Source organism: Nicotiana tomentosiformis, chromosome 1 (assembly GCF_000390325.3).
Source record: "Nicotiana tomentosiformis chromosome 1, ASM39032v3, whole genome shotgun sequence".
In the NCBI taxonomy this organism is placed as follows: domain Eukaryota; kingdom Viridiplantae; phylum Streptophyta; class Magnoliopsida; order Solanales; family Solanaceae; genus Nicotiana; species Nicotiana tomentosiformis.
Genome location: NC_090812.1, coordinates 94,772,094 through 94,793,487, shown reverse-complemented (window position 1 = coordinate 94,793,487; position 21,394 = coordinate 94,772,094). Strand labels below are relative to the sequence as shown.

At 32.7% G+C, this 21,394-nt stretch overlaps 1 protein-coding gene across 1 annotated transcript; it reads left to right on the top strand.

The window, feature by feature from the left end:
• Positions 1-455: 455 nt before the first annotated feature.
• On the top strand, positions 456-5,697 carry LOC104118953 (pectinesterase-like). Its single transcript, XM_009630342.4, has 2 exons — positions 456-1,662; positions 4,839-5,697. Exons 1-2 carry the CDS (start codon positions 660-662, stop codon positions 5,537-5,539), a joined length of 1,704 nt encoding a protein of 567 aa, XP_009628637.1. The 5' UTR covers positions 456-659; the 3' UTR covers positions 5,540-5,697.
• Positions 5,698-21,394: the final 15,697 nt, after the last annotated feature.

Below are 21,394 nucleotides of genomic sequence, written 5' to 3'. Positions count from 1 at the left end.
ATTTTTGTCCATTCTATTTTATTTGTTTGATAGGGAGTAAATTTAAAAAGCTAACCCTCATAACTGTCGTTTACATTCGGCACCTTCCTGCAATCTAGATATGGGCGTCTGGATTCGAAATCAGTGTGTGCTTTTCTAAAAATAATATGCTTTTTTTAAGTATTTGCATTGCGAGTAGTTTTCTGTTAGTAAAACCTTTCAAAAATGTGTAGTGACATTTTTTATACCATCAAAGTCATTCAAACGTAAGTAAAAATTGCCAATGGAATGAGTTTACGTTGTAGAATTGACGATAAAATTTATTTACATAATCAGATGACTTAAAAAGTAGTTACAATAATAACTTAAAATAAATACTAAGTAACTCAGTATAACAGTTTAAAATTGTATTTATTACACTGTCGCTGTAAAGTTTTTTCTTGGTATCCCTTAGCTAGAAGAAAGAAGTTTAACAGGAACAGTGTTATTTGAAAACCTAACATGTCAATTTTTTGTTCTAAACCAAAAGCACCTTGGACCAAATTTGTACATGTCCCATGTCATCTTCCTCTTCCTCCGCACACAATATATCCTTATTTAAGAGAGAAGTTGTTTCTTTAGTTTCTTACACGAAATTTTAAACTAGCTAATTTGCTCTGCAACTCCCTCTCTTTTACACAATGTACAATCTCAGACGGAAAACTTCACTTCTCCTCACTCTCTTCGCTCTCTCAGCCATTGTATCTCTCACATTCTTCACTCTCTCAAACAACCCAAAATCATCTTCAAAAACAGTACTAACCACAACCCCACATATTCACGTTCACAAGAACATTCAAATAGCTCATTCCCATTGTCAAGACACACGTTACCCAAAACTCTGCGTCTCCACTCTTTCCCTAATCCCAGATCTTGCCCAAAAATCCATATCCCAAATCATCTCTTCCACTATAAATGTCACAGTCGCTGAGGTAAAAGCCTCTGCCAGAAACTGCACTGACATTCGTGAGGATCTCCCCCAACTTGAACCTTACGAAAAACGAGCTTTAGAAGATTGTGTTCAGCTCTTAGATAACACTATCATTGAGCTTAGAACAACTCTCTCTGATCTCAACCCAAAAAAACCTCCTTCACAAAATTACAATGACTTACAAACTCTTCTAAGTGCTGCAATGACAAATCAGGCCACTTGCCTTGACGGCCTTGCGCGTAGTAAAAAGAATTTAAGACGTTACGTTCAGCATAATCTGCATACAATTGCTCACCATGTAAGTAACTGTCTATCAATGCTCAAGAAAATGAAGAAATCATCATTTTCTTCTTCAAAATCTCAAGAAATTTACCCTGAGTATGGTGCTGTAAAAAATGGGTTCCCGAAATGGCTTAAGAAGAGAGACAGAGCACTTTTACAAGCTCCAATTAATGAGACCAAGATTGATTTAGTGGTGGCTAAAGATGGTAGTGGTAATTTTAGTACAATTAACGAGGCATTAAGTGCAGCTCCTAATGCGAGTACAACGAGATTTGTTATTTATATTAAGGCGGGAGCGTATTTTGAATATATTGAAGTAGTGAGAAAGAAGCCTATGATAATGTTCCTCGGAGATGGGATCGGAAAGACGTTGATAAAGGGTAATCGGAGTGTCGTCGATGGATGGACTACTTTCCGATCTGCTACCGTCGGTGAGTTCCAAGTTTTACTTTAATTCTCTGTTGGATTTAACACCTGCTCTATTGCTTGCTTTGGTTGATTGCTTTTTCAGGTGATTTAGTTAGTTAAATACTGACATAATTTATTTTTTAAGTATTAGAAGATGAGACAAATACTCTATAACCTTTATATCAGTATTTCTTCTAGAAGTATAATGGATCATCTCAATCAATTTGAATATAGTTTAACTTTAATTATGATGATGGTGTAAAAGATTTAAAATTATTATGTTATCTAAAAGATAATAGTCATTCCGTTCCAATGTATGTGAACATGTTTGACTAGACATATATTTTAAGAAAAAAATAAAGGCTTCTGAAATTTGTGGTCCTAAACAAGTAAGAATATTCATATGACTATAATTCTTTTGATTTTTGTGTGGTTATAAAAGCTTCCCATTAAGATTAGAATTGGAAGTTTAACCTAATTTATTTTCAAATTTAGAAAGGGGTCATTCTTTTTTGAACGACTCAAAAATAAAATAGGTTCACATAAACCGGAACGGAGAGTATATAATTAAATATATTTTAATTAGTAACGTGAAAATGATACATGCAACCATTTTGGATGGTCAGACTCTAAACCCAGAATCACTCTATTTTGCTATCTTATTAAGTGTGTGACAATCTTATTTAAGATTTTAAGTTATTAAAGAAAATATATTACTTAATCATATCTATCAAAAATATACTTTGGAACCTATTTTTATTCAAATGTAATAAAATTCAAGTTTTATTTTAGTACTCCAGTGAAACACCAACATTAGGGCGTAAGGAGTATTTTGAAGTTAAAAACATTACTCCTTCCAATGCTTTGTCATGCAATATAGAGTACGACAGTTTTACATAAAAGTGCAATACTGGAGAAAACAAAATTGAGAAAAGTAGTGGTCTCTCATTTTGACTAAGCCAGAGGGTCCCAGGGAGCAGATGCTCGAAATCTCGATATTGACGCGTTCGCTGTAGTGTCACCTGTTCTAACTTCTAGATATAAATCTAAGGCTTCAAATCTTACTTTTGTATGTATTGGAAAAAAATAATCTATACCTTTATAGTTCATAATACTGTTTATTACTATCTCATCATAAGTACATTTTCTGCAATAGTTTAGACGACGATATTTTTCTTAATTAATTTTAGTTTCGTCCGTAAGCAGTGTACATTTAGTGTAACATGCATAGCTAATATGATTAGTTGCTGTTAGCTTTTAATTATTAATTGTGTAAATACTTTTATATTGTTATACAAGTAGACAAAACTTAGGTGTTTTGCATCATAAGTTGAAGCCGGGTTCAATTAAGCCAGTTATTTTCTCTTAAAAGTCAATGGCACTCATTTCTCAAGGTTGTCTAACCGAAAGTCTATGTTCAAAATCAACCGATTAAGATAAAGTGAAACTTTATATAACAGTTTTATTTATTTCGGTATTTTTTTGCTGCTATAATAAAGTATTGTTATAAATAATATATATTATAACATAATATAAAAATTAATTCGTAATAACTTGACTTTTATAATAAGTGATTGTTACATAGAGTTCTGACGAAATGTATTCGTAAGACTTACCACTAAAAGTTTTCGAGAAATTGAAGTCATAGTAGAAGATGTATAACCAATGAAAAAGTGGCATAATATATTCCTTATGTAACCCAAAAAAAGTGGCATAATAAAGGGTATGTAATTTGATTGATAGTGTCGGTGGGAAGAAATAGGAAAATCCAATTTGGAGCATCATAAAATGAACAATGATGTCCTGGTGAGCACTTTGGAGTACAGCAATTAAAGTGACTCTGCGTGGAAATTCGGCTATTTATTATCTATCCATTAATCCGTCGTGATTGTGGGGTTCAAATTAGCTACAATACAGAGGCTTAGATTGGGGGAAAATATACTACACTTAAATGCGCACACAGCTAGAAAAAAAGATGCCAATATGACATACAGTTCTTCGTTTGTTCCGTTTTATTTAACCGGTGTTTAACCTGCATAGTGTTTAAAAAGTTTTCTAAATTTATGATTTAGAAAATAATAAATTAATTCATTAAAGGGAAAATAATTTTTTTAAAATTGAATTATTTTTAAATATAAGAAGATATTATTCTATTTGGACAAAATTTAGATATATATCTTCTTAGATTTTATAAGGCATTGACATTGAGTATCATTTCCAATGCCAATGCGCCATCCTAGAGAAAATTTCCTACAATTAAAGCTTGAGAATCTTGAAAATGATACACTTTATAAACCTAAACCACTATATATTATATTATAGTATGACACCCTGAAATCCTACTTTTAATTGATCAAATGAATATGATGAAAAAGTAGTACTCCTATTACTTCTCTGTTTGAATTGCATGCAAACAGAGAAGGGTAGCTAGGAAATGATTTTCATGGTCCCTGCTCTTCCTTATTGCCAAAAAAGGCACCAGATATGATGGTTGTGGCCTAGCTAGCTACTCCCATAAAAGCTTGTTTCCAAACGCACTTAGCTAGTTGAACATGTCTGAAAAGACTCTGTTTGCATGCAATTCAAGCTGCTATTGGCAGACACTGTATTTAAAAATATTTTCAATTTACATGCATAAGACAATAAGGCCGTCGCCCTCTGGATGTATGAAAAACGTTTCTACTTTTTCGTTATTTCCTTTTCTTTATCTCTATTTGCTTTATCCGTCCTGTCATTGTTGAGCACCAAAAAGTTCCCCCCAAAAAATCAAAAGGAAACTCTCTTTTCTAATGTGTATGAAATTTTCTGTTAAACAATTAAACTCTTTACCGTTTACTGTAGTCGTGGTGGGGATCAAGTATTAGCCGTATATCTTAACATGTTACAGGGGAAATCTGCATTATTTACTAGGTTACTAATTCTACCTTTTATAGACGAATACTTGCAATTATATTTTTCTTGACTTAATATTGTATAAGTTCTTTTAAGGCGTTAGTGGCGAAATCAGAAATTTCGCTAATGGTGTTCAAGATTTAATATACATGCATAAAAAGTAATTTTTGATTTACGTATGCAGTTTGATTTTTTATATACACTATAATTTTTCATTTAAGGATTTTCAACTGACCATCCTTCGTTATATGTGACTACTTTATCGGTATATATATATAAGCTAAAACTCTTTTAACTTTTACTGCAGCCGTGGTGGGAAATGGATTTTTAGCAAAGGGTATCACATTTGAAAACTATGCTGGACCAAGCAAGCACCAAGCAGTGGCAGTTAGAAGTGGCTCGGATTTCTCAGCCTTCTACCAATGCAGCTTTGTGGCATACCAAGACACTCTCTACGTCCATTCCCTTCGACAATTTTATCGCGATTGTGACGTTTATGGTACTGTCGACTTCATTTTTGGTAACGCAGCAGTTGTGTTCCAGAACTGCAGTTTATATGCTCGTAAACCAAACGAGAACCAAAAGAACATATTCACAGCCCAAGGAAGAGAAGATCCTAATCAGAACACTGGAATTTCAATCTTGAACAGCAAAATTGCTGCTGCTGCTGATTTAATTCCAGTACAATCGTCGTTCAAGAATTACATTGGTCGACCCTGGAAAGAATATTCAAGGACAGTTATTATGCTAACACATATTGGCAGTTTAATTGAGCCTGCTGGATATTTAGAATGGAATGGTACATTTGCATTGGATACACTTTACTATGGAGAGTATAGGAACAGAGGACCAGGTTCTAATACAAGTGCTAGAGTGAATTGGCCTGGTTACAGGGTTATTAATAATTCTGCTGAGGCCAGTCAATTTACCGTGGGGAATTTTATTGAAGGAAAAGAATGGCTACCAGATACAGGATTTCCATTTTATCTGAATTTAACTGCATCTTAATTGTTTTAATTAGCAATTCAATTAGTGGTTATTCGTCTCAACTCTTGAAGGTGTTGAGGAAGTTGAAATCAAGATTGTAGCTTGTATCTTGAGGAAGTTATTAATGTTATTTGTAATACAGTACTTATTATTTTTGAAATATTTGAGTTGAAATTCAACATATTTGTACACTTTTCACTAAGGGCAACTGCACAAGCAATAAAGACCTAAGGCTTCTGTTTAAATGACAAACCAAAAAAAAAAAAAAAAAGTAATCTGACATAACTCACAACTTTTCTTCATAGTTTGATCTCTGTCTTTTTCTACATGCATATAGGTATGTAAATGTTAGGCCCGCAAATATTATTGTATTTATAAATAATAATTCTGTAAAATATAAGTTATCGTAATGAAACAGTAATTAATTCGAGCCCACTGAATTCACAGTGTTTCCTTAAGGAATTTAATCCCCTCCCAGTACCCAAGGTTATGGATTATTTCCTCCCAGGATAGAACGAATCACACACTGGTGTAGCGGTACTTCAAACCCCAGTGTTTCAGCGAATACAAAGTTCGGTTGCAAATCACACTTACAGTTACTTTGTTTGAAGTTAAAACAATGCAGAACAAAGGAGTAGAAACTTAGAAAATCGTATGGAAATGCTGAGAGGAACTAAGGATGCATATTGGTGCCAACGGTTTGGGCCAAAATGGAATGTCTTTCAAGAAATTCCGGAGCCATTCAGCTTCTTCACCGGCTTTATCTAAGGCTATGAATTCAGCCTCCATTGTAGAGCGGTCAATATATGTTTGTTTGGACGACTTCCAAGATATCGCTCCTCCACCAATAGTGAATACATATCCACTTGTGGACTTAGAATTAGTTAAACCGGTGATCCAATTTGCATCACAGTATCCCTCAATCACCGCAAGGAATTTACTGTAGTGCAAGTCAAAGTTCTGGGTATGTTCTAAGTATCCCAAAACTCGTTTCATTGTCATCCAATGAGATTGGCCTGGATTGCTCGTATATCGACTCAGTTTACTTATAGCACAAGCTATATCTGGTCGTGTACAATTCATGATATACATTAAGCATTCCAACACACGAGCATAATCCAATTGTGATATGCTTTGGCCTTTATTCTTTGCTAATGCAAGATTCACGTCAATTGGAGTCTTTACAACTTTAAAGCTCAAGTGCTTGAATTTTTTAAGTACTTTCTTAATATAATGAGATTGTGACAATGCCAGACCTTGAGGAGTCTTATGGATCTTAATTCCCAGAATTAAATCAGCAACTCCCAAGTCTTTCATATCAAATTTGCTATTTAGCATACGCTTAGTAGCATTTATGTTGGCAATGTCATTACTCATTATCAGCATATCATCCACATATAGACAAACAATGACTATGTGATTTGGAATATTTTTTCATTTATCTTAAAACCATTTGACAACATTGTTTGGTCAAATTTCGTATGCCATTGTTTGGGTGCTTGTTTTAGTCCGTAAAGAGACTTAACAAGTCTACATACCTTCTTTTCTTTACTTAGAACCACAAACCCTTCAGGTTGTTCCATGTAAATTTCTTCCTCCAACTCTCCATTTAAGAAGGCCGTCTTAACATCTATTTGATGAATTTCAAGACCATACACTGCAGCTAATGCTACTAACATTCGTATGGACGTAATTCTTGTAACTGGAGAGTATGTATCAAAGTAGTCTAGACCTTCTCGTTGTCTATACCCTTTGACTATGAGTCTTGCCTTGAATTTATCAATAGTGCCATCATCTTTGATTTTTCTCTTAAAAATCTATTTAGAACCCAAAGGTTTATTTCCAGGAGGAAGATCAACCAATTTCCATGTATGGTTGTTCAATATGGATTCTATTTCACTATTGACTGCCTCTTTCCAAAACAATGATTTGGAAGAACTCATTATCAATCATTGCTGCTACTTGGAATGCTTCATTGATGACAAGACCTTCAGCAAGTAGATCATGAATAATCACTTGCAATTCCTGTATTTGGGTAATAACAGACTTGCTATCTACCATTTTGTAATCCAAAAATTTTGCGGCAACGAATTTCTTCATCCCGGCATCTTCAGTTTTATATTTCTTTTCAAGCGCATTTCACAATTCTTTTGACGTCTCCACGCCACTGTATATATTATACAGATTATCATCCAGTCCGCTAAGAATATAATTCTTGCATAAAAAATCAGAATGCTTCCACGCTTTAAGCACGATAAAGCGTTCATTCTCTGGAGTTTTATCTGGCAGATCAGGAACATCTTCCTTGATGAACTTCTGTAGACATAACGTAGTTAAGTAGAAGAACATCTTCTGCTGCCAGCGCTTGAAATCAATCCCGAAAAATTTTTCGGATTTTTCTGTCGGTGCCAACGCCGGTGTTCGGCTTGTCGATGCGTTGGCAGTCACCATCGGAACAGCTTGGTTTTCGCTTTCAGTCGTCATTTTTTCTGTAAAAGAATGACACAAACAAACGTTTAATAAACGTTTTCAAACTGGAGTAAAAATCACGTAGATTTTAATCTCCAACAAAACGCCACGAAGGCTTTACTCTCCAAAACGGGAGTACACAAAACCACAAAGGTTTTAGTTTGCAAAATAATAAGAATAACATAAATACAGAAATAAATATTAAATTCCTTAAGATTGTTAGTCCCGCCAATATTGCTGTATTTGTAAATAATAATTCTGTAAAATATAAGTTATCGTAATGAAACAGCAATTAATTCGAGCCCACTGAATTCACAGTATTTCCTTAAGGAATTTAATCCCCTCCTAGTACCCAAGGTTATGGATTATTTCCTCCCAAGATAGAACAAATCACACACTGGTGTAGCGGTACTTCAAACCCCAGTGTTTCAGCGAACACAAAGTTCGGTAGCAAATCACACTTACAGTTGCTTTGTTTGAAGTTAAAACAATGCAGAACAAAGGAGTAGAAACTCAGAAAATCGTATGGAAATGCTGAGAGGAAGGAGTGCAATGTATAGCCAAAGTTGAGCGTTTTCAGTTTTGGTGTGTTTCGTTTTTGTGTGGTGTCTTTCTTCAACAGCTGCTGCACATATTTATAGCAGTCAGCTTTGAAGATGAACGATCCTCCACCCTCCATTGTGGAGCATGCACTAGCTTGTTTGTGGAGCAAGCACTTGGCCATGGTGGGAAAAGCATTAGGCGGCTGCTATTGCAGGTGGTGGTCAATACACGGATTGGAACATATTCGTTATAAATGCGGATAATCTTACGTTAATATTTACTATTAACAAATAAATTTGGTCCAAAAAATTAATCAATCAATCATTTGACCAAAGCCGAAGCCGAAGCCGAGCGACGACGACGACGGCGCGAGGCTTGCTTTCTTCTTAACTCTTTAAGAGCTACAAGAAGAGCAATTATATATATACCCACCAAAATCTTTTCCTCTTCCAATATGGGACAATGTCTCATTGTCAAGAGGGGAAACTTAAAATTTTACTCAAAAATTTCATTTTCCCTCTATTTTCCATTCACCCTCATTTTAAGACTATTTCATCTTAAATAACAAAAACCTCAACAGTAAATGTGGCAGGGCTAAGGTTTAACCTGCGTTACCCTGTTCTGTTTAACATTTTTCACAGTTTTCCTCTGCTCCTCTCCCGTCTTGCCAAGCTTTGCCTTATCCTGCTTGGCTGCTCCTTTCATGTTTTTTTTTCTCTCTCTATATTAATTCTTCGTGTTACAGTTTCCTATTCAATTTGTTTATGGATAAAAGGCTTAAGGGCTGCATAGATACCTTTCCTTCCTTGCAAAGTGAACAAGACGGTCTTTTGTGATTATGAACAAGTACTAAAGAGTTTGAGATCGTTTGGCGGGATGCATTACATAAAATAATGCAAGCATTAATTTTGTGTATTAATAATACTTTATTTGATACACCCTTTGAACTTATACATTAGTTATGCAAACATTAGTTATACACCATATTTGTTATTATCCTATGCATTAGTGGAAACTATGGCATTAATAATGTAATGAGTTTTAATGTATGCATTAGCTTAGTTAAAGATAAAATTGTCCTTCAAAATTTATTCTTGATTAAAATATGCTATTATATTAATGCAAGTTTAAAATAATCCAAGAAAAAAAAAAAAAAATTATGTCCCTAGTAAATAAATAAATGCTTAGCATATTTCCTTTTTTATAAATAAATATTTAGTTCTACACTAGAATATAGGTAGACAAATCAAATAATTCCTTTTAAACCCTTTTCATATAAAAATATTCTTAGTATATATTTCTTTTAAAAAGATAAAGCGATGGACTGGTTATGAGAATATTTTTGTAAACAAAGAATTCTTTTAGAAATTGTGCAATATTTTAATAAATCAAACCAAACAATGGATAAAAAATATATCAACATAACTAATGCAAGTATAACTAATACCAGCATTACCACTACACCATATTTAATATTATTCTTATACACCCTACCAAACGACCCCTTAGTGTATTGATACAAGCAAGTAATTAGGAGTGTAAAGGAAACGCTTTTATAGTTAAAGAGAACCAAAAGCTGGAAAATAATTTAACGATGAAACTTTTTTTCCCTGAACACTAATCATATCATATTTATCTTATTCTTTTTATTTTTTTTCTTGCTTTTGTGGCAACATTTTGGTTCAAAGGTGAACAACTTATTTTCAAGTACGATCTCTTCACAATTGAGCTGTTTTCATGATCATGCATAGTTAGGGAACTCACTCTCTCCAAAATGGGCTTCACCAAACTTAATCGTTTGCAAGTGCACAAATTGTCATTCTCAGGGATGCTATTTAGATATTAGCCAACACTTATTTTATACTAAAATTTTAACCTAAAAATATTAACTTCATGACAACTCAGAACATTTTGTCCTGAAAAATTGAACTTAAAAACTAAAATTCAGGCTGCATTGACTAATTCCTAAATAGCAACCCTTTAGAGTGGCCTTCTGGTGTCATTTTTATATGAAGTATTAACCTTAATAGCCGCCCATACAATCACTTAAATTAAAAATAACCGATGGAGGTATAACATATATATAATTTATGTATTATATGTGTATAACTGTATATAATCAATATATTTTCTATGTAAATGGCTAGAGAAAGTAACTAATAAATATGAACGGCTATTTGAGTAGAGATCCTTTTTATATTGCCAAATGTTTGTGCAGTCCAGCCCAAACTGACCAAAGGAGACCCAAGATGTGAGAATCTTCGAGAGCTTTTATCATTGTTGGCCGCTCGGGCCAAACTTTTAACAGCCACTAGCCATAAATTAATTAAGTACAATAGTCAGCTGATGAAACAAAAAGTCACATTAGCCGCATCCCAAACCCGACGCCAGATATTTCAAATGCTTTTTTTTCTTCTAAGAATCTCATTTTTAGAAATGAAAAATATATCTTTAATCCCTAAACAACGTGAAATACAAAACTATTTTAATTTTCTAACCAAATCAAAAAAGCTTTCAATTATAAAAAATAGAGTAGTGTACAATAAAACCCCAAAAATATATCCTTATTGTTGTTGACTCTTAATTGGCTAGATGAAAGCAGTCGGTCATCTTCAAAGTAATATATCCTTATTGTTATGGTTTTCGTTTCATGGGTTTATTTATTTAATACACAATAATATGTTCTTCACTCTTTAAATCAAATACCTCTTTGCGTACAAATAACGTAAATGTACATTCAAATAAATACTATATAATAGATATAAATTGTCAATAACTATCATCATTATAATTTTTAATACAATATTAAATTCTAAAAAATCTTTTATATATACATTTTACTACATCACTACGTAGTAAAATGCACGATACACTTTATATATACAAAATTTATACATTGTATAATAGTCTATACACTTTGGATACACAAAAGCGCTAGGGATACATTAATGATATATTATGGATACATTGCAAGATGCACGATACACTCTACATACAAATTTTATGCAATGTATATACTAAATAGACTGTCACTATATAAAAAATATATTAAAATAGACTGTCACTATACAATTTATATACAATAGACTGTCACTATACAAAATATATACGAAATAGACTGCCACTATACAATTTATATATACTATACTGTCATTATACAAAATATATACAAAATAGACTGTCAGTATACTAAAAAGATTGTCATTATATAAAATAGACTATCATTATACAAAATAGACTGTCACTATACAAAAAATATACAAAATAGACATTTTGGGCTATTAGATATAATATGTTTGGGCTGAAGGGCAATTTCGTATAAGTAAAAAAAAATATGGGCTATTAAAATTTTGAGGGCCTATAGAGGGTAGTTTTCCCAATCTTGAGCTTTTATCATTGTTGGCCGCTCGGACCAAACTTTTAACAGCCAATTGCCATAAATTAATTAAGTACAATAGTCAGCTGATGAAACAAAAAGTCCCATTAGCCGCATCCCAAACCTGACGCCAGATATTTCAAATGCTTTTTTTTTCTTCTAAGAATCTCATTTTTAGAAATGAAAAATATATCTTTAATCCCCAAACAGCGTGAAATACAGAACTATTTTAATTTTCTAACCAAATCAAAAAAGCTTTCAATTATAAAAAATAGAGTAGTGTACAATAAAACCCCAAAAAATACATCCTTATTGTTGTTGACTCTTAATTGGCTAGATGAAAGCAGCCGGTCATCTTCAAAGTAATATATCCTTATTGTTATGGTTTTCGTTTCATGGGTTTATTTATTTATTTAATACACAATAATATGGTCTTCACTCTTTAAATCAAATACCTCTTTACGTACAAAGAACGTAAATGTACATTCAAATAAATACTATATAATAGATATAAATTGTCAATAACTATCATCATTATAATTTTTAATACAATATTAAAATCTAGAAAATCTTTTATATATACATTTTACTACATCACTACATAGTAAAATGCACGATACACTTTATATATGCAAAATATATACATTGTAGAATAGTCTATACACTTTGGATATACAAAAGCGCTCGGGATACATTAATGATATATTATGGATATATTGCAAGATGCACGATACACTCTACATACAAATTTTATGCAATGTATATACTAAATAGACTGTCACTATATAAAAAATATATTAAAATAGACTATCACTATACAATTTATATACAATAGACTGTCATTATATAAAATATATACAAAATAGATTGTCACTATACAAAAATATACTAAATAGACTGCCACTATACAATTTATATACACTATACTGTCATTATACAAAATATATACAAAATAGACTGTCACTATACTAAAAAGATTGTCATTATACAAAATAAACTGTCACTATACAAAATAGACTGTCACTATATAAAAAATATACAAAATAGATATTTCGGGCTATTAGATGTAATATGTTTGGGCCGAAGGGCCATTTCGTATAAGTAAAAAAAAAATATGGGCTATTAAAATTTTGAGGGCCTATAGAGGGTAGTTTTCCCAATCTTGAGCTTTTATCATTGTTGGCCGCTCGGGCCAAACTTTTAACAGCCACTTGCCATAAATTACTTAAGTACAATGGCCAGCTGATGAAACAAAAAGTCCCATTAGCCGCATCCCAAACCCGACGTCAGATATTTCAAATGCTTTTTTTTCTTCTAAGAATCTCATTTTTAGAAATGAAAAATATATCTTTAATCCCCAAACAACGTGAAATACAGAACTATTTTAATTTTCTAACCAAATCAAAAAAGCTTTCAATTATAAAAAATAGAGTAGTGTACAATAAAACCCAAAAAAATACATCCTTATTGTTGTTGACTCTTAATTGGCTAGATGAAAGCAGTCGGTCATCTTCAAAGTAATATATCCTTATTGTTATGGTTTTCATTTCATGGGTTTATTTATTTATTTATTTAATACACAATAATATGTTCTTCACTCTTTAAATCAAATACCTCTTTACGTACAAATAACGTAAATGTACATTCAAATAAATACTATATAATAGATATAAATTGTCAATAACTATCATCATTGTAATTTTTAATATAATATTAAATTCTAAAAAATCTTTTATATATACATTTTACTACATCACTACGTAGTAAAATGCACGATACACTTTATATATACAAAATCTATACATTGTAGAATAGTCTATACACTTTGGATACACAAAAGCGCTCGGGATACATTAATGATATATTATGGATACATTACAAGATGCACGATACACTCTACATACAAATTTTATGCAATGTATATACTAAATAGACTGTCACTATATAAAAAATATATTAAAATAGACTGTCACTATACAATTTATATACAATAGACTGTCACTATACAAAATATATACAAAATAGACTGTCACTATACAATTTATATACACTATACTGTCATTATACAAAATATATACAAAATAGACTGTCACTATACTAAAAAGATTGTCATTATACAAAATAGACTGTCACTATACAAAAAATATACAAAATAGACATTTCGGGCTATTAGACGTAATATGTTTGGGCCGAAGGGCCATTTCGTATAAGTAAAAAAAAAAAATATGGGTTATTAAAATTTTGAGGGCCTATAGAGGGTAGTTTTCCCAATTTTCAATCTAATCTCCTGCGGCCAATTAGGCCAACTTTCAAAGTTTGCGTCTTGTGATCTGCTAAAATCAATTTCAACTTTAGACTACAACCTCACTGCTTAAACAAAAGAGAAAAGGGAAATAATTTTGAGAAAATAGGAAGGTTGAGATTTCTTGCAGAATAATGCCTTTGAGGTGATAACAAAAAACTGCATTTGAAGCAAAAAAAAATTTCAATACAAATAGAGTAACGACTAGTGTGATGTATAATATTTATTTGTATGTTAGGAACCAATTGACCATTAACATTGTAAGGCCTTACTAAATTCAAACTTATCCTCTTTTTGTTTTTCACTAGTAGCTCTATTACAAAGAGATTCTTTGTTAGCTACTCTATCCGTTTCAATTTATGTGACATATTTTTTTTATTAGTCTGTTTAAAAAAAGATATATTTTTATATTTAAAAATAATTTAACTTTAAACTTTATTTTTTACCAACCACATAAATTGAAAGCCCCACAAATACCTTAATTCTTTAAGTTTTTAAGACCATAAATTTTAAAAGTTATTTTCTAAAACTCCGTGTTAACGAAACTATGTGATATAAACGGAAACAAGAGTGGGGATATTTACTTTATTATATGAAGAGTGTATTGGTATTAAATATACCGGAATGAAGACCTTTTAACCGGATACGTGACAAAGGAACTCATTGTCAACCTAGAGACGTATCAGCTTGGCCAAAGACTGAAGAACTCTTAACCGTATGAGAACTTATGGTTCTTTTTTAAGATTAAGATGTCTGAATCTTAATACATATCTCGATATCAAGATGTGTATTAAGATTAAGACATATTAATCTGAATACACATCTAAATATTAAGATATGTATTAAGATCTGAATAGTAAATGGTTAATACTATTTGTATTTTTAACATCTGAATGTATAAAATTTATTTTTATTTAAAAATTAATAAACATAAAATTTCAATAAAATTATATATATTATATGGTAGTTGGTGGTGATGACGACTAACAGAGGTGTTTGTGAATACCGACTAGAGGCGGTGATTAGTGATGATTTTGGTTGATGGCGGTGATTCTGCGTAGTAACTAGTGGTTATTGGTAGCGATGACAATTATGGTTGAGGATGGTGGTGAGAGGTTGTGGTTGTGATTAAGGAAGGTGATGGTAGTTTATAATGGTGGGCGGTGCCGGCTATAGTTATTTATGGTGATAGGGTAGTTGGTTTTGGTGGGTGAGTATGTAGTTTTAGTTGAGGATGATAGTGGTGGGGGTGGTGGGGGTGAGGATGGTAGTGTTGGTAGCTATGGCTGAGGATGGTGGTTGTGGTGATGGTAATTGATAATGATTGGCAGTGACAACAGTTAGTAATGAATGTGAATGCTAGCATATTAATGAAATTAAGTCTTTGTTATAGATCTTAATCAAACAAACCTATTCAGACCCAGTAAGTGACTGTGAAGTAAGAAAAATAAACACACTTAATAATTAAGATCTGAATGATTAAGATTAAAATTTTAAAAATAAATACATTTAATATCTGAGATCTGAATTATTAAGATTCAAAGATCGATTAAATACAAACAAATAAGCCTTAGTCTCGGATCTGCTTGGCGTATACCGGATAGTAATGTTTCGAAATAATCTATTCGAAAGGTCCAAGATACCCGGACAATCGTCATCCCAACGCCGGCAAACTATAAAATACTCCATCTAGGAGTCTGTCTTATCAAGTTCAACAACCATGATATCATCTCGTAACGTACTGGAGATGTGCTTGGAGTTATTTAGGACTAGATATCCTATAAATATCTCCCTGCTCCCACCCTTGCAATAGAGGCATTCTTATACAAAAGCTTTGAAAAAGTCATTGTTCAGCGACTCGGGCGGAGCTAGAGAGCGAGTTACGGGTTCGACCGAACTTAGTAACTTTTGGTTTAAACTCTGTATTTATTTGATGAAATTCATTAAACATGTATAAATTATTAATTTAGAACCCAATAACTTAAAAATGATTAAAATTTCGAACCCATAAACTTTAAATCCTGGTTCCACCTCTACAGCAACTATATCAATCAATAAGAATTACTTTCTCTCTCTTTATTATTTTTGCTTAAGTATTTACTTTGTTATTGTTGCAGAAGATCGTGAGTTAAATGGTACACAATCACACAAAGTAAATATAAATAAAATTATTAATACAAAGATTTAATGAGGTTCGGCTAGGCCTAATCCTCATGGCAGAAGCAGAGACAGTTTTTCACTATGAATGAAAAAAAAGCACAATACAAGCTATAGAATCCCCAACTACAACTCATATATATAGATCTAAAATAGTTTCAAACCTGTAAAAGAAAGGATTTTCTAATCCGACAAGGATAATAAGTTTTCATTTTCCAAATTTATTAAAACAATGGGTTTTCTGAAACCTATAGGGATTATGAGTTTCTTAAAAATACAAGAAAACAATTCAAGTCACAAATGACAAATCTTCCTCTTTGCTTGAATTCTCTTTATCAACAGGAACAACTTCTCTCTACCTTGCTCTCAGTCCTCGCAAGGGCCTCTACCCATTGTCGCAAACATCAACCAAATCTAGGCAACACCTAAACTTATTAAATGACTCAATCTCTTTAACTATAGTTCAAATCCATTGATTTTATTCTATACTCGAAATAGATTCTGGATATGTGTTACACTTAAACGCGTCAAAGGTCTCTGCAACTGCCAAAGCAAATTCCACTGGATTCGTATATCCAAGAAAATTCACATCAACTACATTTGCAGACTTTTGTGGTATGTTGATGACTCTCTTCTCCCTGCCTGTTGCAATACTAGATGATTGATATTGCACGGGTGCATTAATATTATTACATTGATCAGTATTTTGAACCTTCCTCGCTTCCTCTGCTTTAGAACTACTAGATTGAGCTAGAGGTTTTCAATTTTTAGCTCTATGCGGTCACTGATACCACGATCTGTTTCTGCTATTGCCTTATCCATCTGACTGTCTAGTAAGGAAGATTCATTGAATATTACATCACTACTGATAATTAACCCTGAAGTCTTTTTATCTGTGCTCCACAACCTATAAGTTTTCACTCTAGTTGCATACCCTAGAAATATGCACTTCTTTGCTCCCCGGCTTAAGTTTTTCATACCTTTCACTTCATTTGCATACCCTAAAAACATACACTTCATTGCCCTCAACTCAAGTTTTCCATCCCTCACATGAACATAAGCAGGACAACTAAATATCCTTAAATTTAAAAAATCAACAGACGAACCAGACCATACCTCAAATGGAGTTTCGAACTCAATAGCCCTGGATGGAGATCTGCTAACCAAATAACAAATTGTACTGATAGCTTCAGCTTAAAAATCCTTGTGAACACACGAGTGTGAAATCGTGCTTCGTGCCCTATCAAAAAGCATTTTGTTCATATGTTCTGTAATACTATTTTGTTGTGGTGTTCCAACACAAGTCCGGTGTCTCACTAAAATACCTAGCACTACTCTTGAAGGGAACTCTATTTGTGCCCCCACAAGTCTGAATGTATATAGTCTAACTTGTCTCTGGTCTTGTGCTCTACCTTCTTGATGAATTTCATCCTTGTCTGTTCACCAAACACAGAATGCTCATGAAAGTTCAAAACATAATTTTTTTACCCATCCAGCAAATTCTACTTAATCAACAAAGACAATCCCTTGTCACTCATATGACCAAGGTGTAAGTACCACAAATCAGACTGATTCAAATCACCTTTTTCAGAAGTTAAAATAGATTCCCCTTCAAATATAATGGCATGAAAATGATACAATTTAGAATGTCGTTTACCTTTTATGAGTACCATGAAGCCTTTACACACTTTAAGTATTTCATTCTCTAGTGAAACTTATACCTTGATCACTAAAGTCGAAAGAAAAATCAAATTTCTCTTTATCTGAGAAACATATCAACGCTCAATATTTCTAATATTTGCACCGAACATTCTCAATTGATGTTACCAATTCCCTCTACTGTAATTGATTATCATCTCCTATGTATATAGTCTTACTCGTCTATTTGTAAGTTGCAAATCAATTCTTGTGTAGACACATGTGGAAAGTAGCACCAGAATCAAAAATCCAGGAATTCTACCCATAACTAGAACTCATGGCACGAACTTTTCTTACATAGTCACTATCATTAGAATTATTGCTAATAATAATAATATTTGCAGAATTATCTACTTTTTGCTTTCCTCTTTTCTCTTTCAGCTTAGGACAATTTCTCTTTATAGTGACCTTGCTCCCCACACTCATAACAGTTCTGTTTTCTTGCTCTAGACTTTGATTTGGTTGTTGATATTTTTCTATTAAAGTTTTTCTATCGTGTTCTTCCTCTACTCACAAGACCCTCACCCTTAGTTCTGCTTTCTGGAAAGCTCTTCTTTACTCTTTAGATTTAGTGCATTACTAACATCTTTCAATGAAATACAATCTTTCCCATATAGCAACGTATTGGCAAAAGTATCATAAGAAAGAACATAATACAATTAAGGCTTGATCCCCACTCTCAATTTTGATATTCGCATTCTTCAAGTTTATTATAATTGAATTAAACCCATCAAGGTGAGTTTTAAAAGGTGTACTTTCGTTCATATGGAGATTGTATAACCTCTTTTTCGGGTAAAAGTGGTTTGTCATCGACTTAGAATAAGATTTTTCAGCTTCTTCCATGTCGTTGCAGCGGAAGTCTCTTCAGCATTTCTCGAAGAACGCTATTTGTAATACTCATAAAGATCGCGCTCAAAGCCCTTTCCTTCAGGTCTTCCTTCTTTGTCTCTTCCATCTTTTCAGAAAAATCCTCATTAATTGCCTTCCATAACCCTTGTAACGCCAGGAATGATCTTATCCTAATCTTTCATAGACTGAAACTAAAACCCTCATCGAATTTCTCTACTTCGTATTTTGTTGAAGATGAGAAGACATCTTAACCCTAGATTATATGTAGAAAATCAAAATCTTGCTCTAATACCAATTGTTGCGGAAGATCGTGGGCTAACTAACACACAATCACACAAAGCAAATAGAGAAGAAATTATTAACACAAGAATTTAACGAGGTTCTGCTAAGCCTAATCCTCGGAGCAGAAGCAGAGAGAGTTTTCCATTACGAATGAGAAAAAAAGCACAATACAATCTATAGAATTCTCAACTACAACCCTTATATATAGATCTCAAATAGTTCCAAACCTATAAGAGAAAGGTTTTCCCAATCCGAGAAGGACAATAAGTTTTCCTTTCCCAAATCTATTAGAACAATGGAGTTTCTCAAACCTATAGGGATAATGAGTTTCCTAAAAATACAAAAAAATAATTCAAGCCATAATTAACAGTTATTATTTATGTTACTTCCATTATCTTTACATTGTCAAAGGATCAACTAAATTTGGTTTAATCAGATTACTAGATAGGCCTCAATCTCATAAATTTAGTTGTTTGACCTAATAACCAAATTTTATGATAAACAAATACGCTGTCGATAGACACTAATTGCACTTTATAATGTTATATTCATACAGGATATTTAGGACCATTTGGTTACAAGAATTAGGAGGGTTATTTCAGTATATAATTATGGATTATATTTGTTCACTATTTCATTGTGAGTATTAGCTAAAATCCGGATAAAATTTATACCAAAATCATGAAATTATCATGTTTGCAATGAATTCTCTTAGAGCATAAAATTAAAAGTACTCATAATATAAATATGAAAATATATAATTTTATCGATAAACAATGCGGGTACAATTTTATTTTTCCCTTGATTATTCTCTCCTGATTATCTTCGTGATTTGAGGACTGAATCAGTGTATTTCTCTAATTTAGGATGATGCATCCTGATATGTATTTGATCTCCATGAAAGTCGAGCATTGTGTGGATATTCCTCTTGAAGTATTTGATTATCAAGAAGCGTCCGGCTACATCTTGATCTCTTTATGAATCCCGAAAGTTTATGAAATTTCTGTGATCGTGTTTGAAGGACATATGTAGCCTTATTTATAGGCATGAATTAGGGTTTGGGTGGAGTAGACACCAAGTAACCCTAATAAACTTTTAATTTTTTAAGAGTCATCTTGTAGTGTCTTGAATTTAGGATTTATCTTGATATGTTAAAATTTCAGTATCTACCAATGCCTCATACTTCAAGGTTTGTATCAGTGTAGGCTTGCTGAAACTTAAAGACGAGACTTAAAGTACCCGACCATCACAACAGATAATTTTGAAACTTGTTATTTTCGATTTGCATGAGGAAGAGATGAAGGTTAGAACTGGTCCCACTGGGCGTGCCAATTTGTTTGCAACATATTTTGTGTTACGAAAAATAAACTACAATCATCATATAAATATGAAGAAATATATTTTATTGGTAAACAATGCAGGTATAATTCTATTTGTTCCCTTTAGGGGTGGGCATAAAATCTGAAAAACCGAATTCCGAATTCCGAACTGAATTAATTTGGTATTTCAGTATCGGTTTTTTTGGTATTTCGGTATACTTCGGTACAGAAATTATGGTATTTCGGTACAGTATACGGTATTGAGTTTTTGATATTTCGGTATTTCGGTAATACCGAAATATTTAAGTCCAAGCCCAACTCTATTTCTATTTTCCAGCCCAATAATCCCAAGCCCAATTTCCCAAGCCCCCTAATTGACTAATCCTATAGCGCTCCTAGCAGCCTCTTTAGGCTTAGAGACAGCAGACTTACGGGCAATAGCTTCTTCTGCTTACTCCATTTACCTTTTCTATTTTCTAACCCTAGACTTCTCTCAAAAATTGTAATATTGCTTGGTTGATGCTGATTCACGACTACAATAGTAGAGGGTAACGACGACTTCACGACTTCGGTAGCAGGTGTATTCCCTCTCTATTTTTGTTGCATCTTATTATTGTTTAATTCTGATTTCTGCTGATGCTTGTTAGATGGCAGATGTTGTTGCTGTGTTGCATTCTACTGCTCGTTTAAAGAAGTGCTTGAATGGACAATTATGTTTATTATTTTTGTATTTATTGCTTAATGTACTTTAATTATGCTGATGCGTGTTGTTGTTAGCCTCGTTAGTTGGATAGTTGCTTGGCATACTTGAATTTATACCAAACCATACCGAACTACTTTGGTACGGTATTTGGTATACACAATTGCTAAACCGAATACCG

Excerpts from the sequence above, each read along its gene's own strand:
- LOC104118953 (XM_009630342.4), top strand. The coding sequence starts at position 660 with ATGTACAATCTCAGACGGAAAACTTCACTTCTCCTCACTCTCTTCGCT. Across the intron at positions 1,663-4,838 it reads TTTCCGATCTGCTACCGTCG|CCGTGGTGGGAAATGGATTT; the intron begins GTGAGTTCCAAG and ends CTTTTACTGCAG.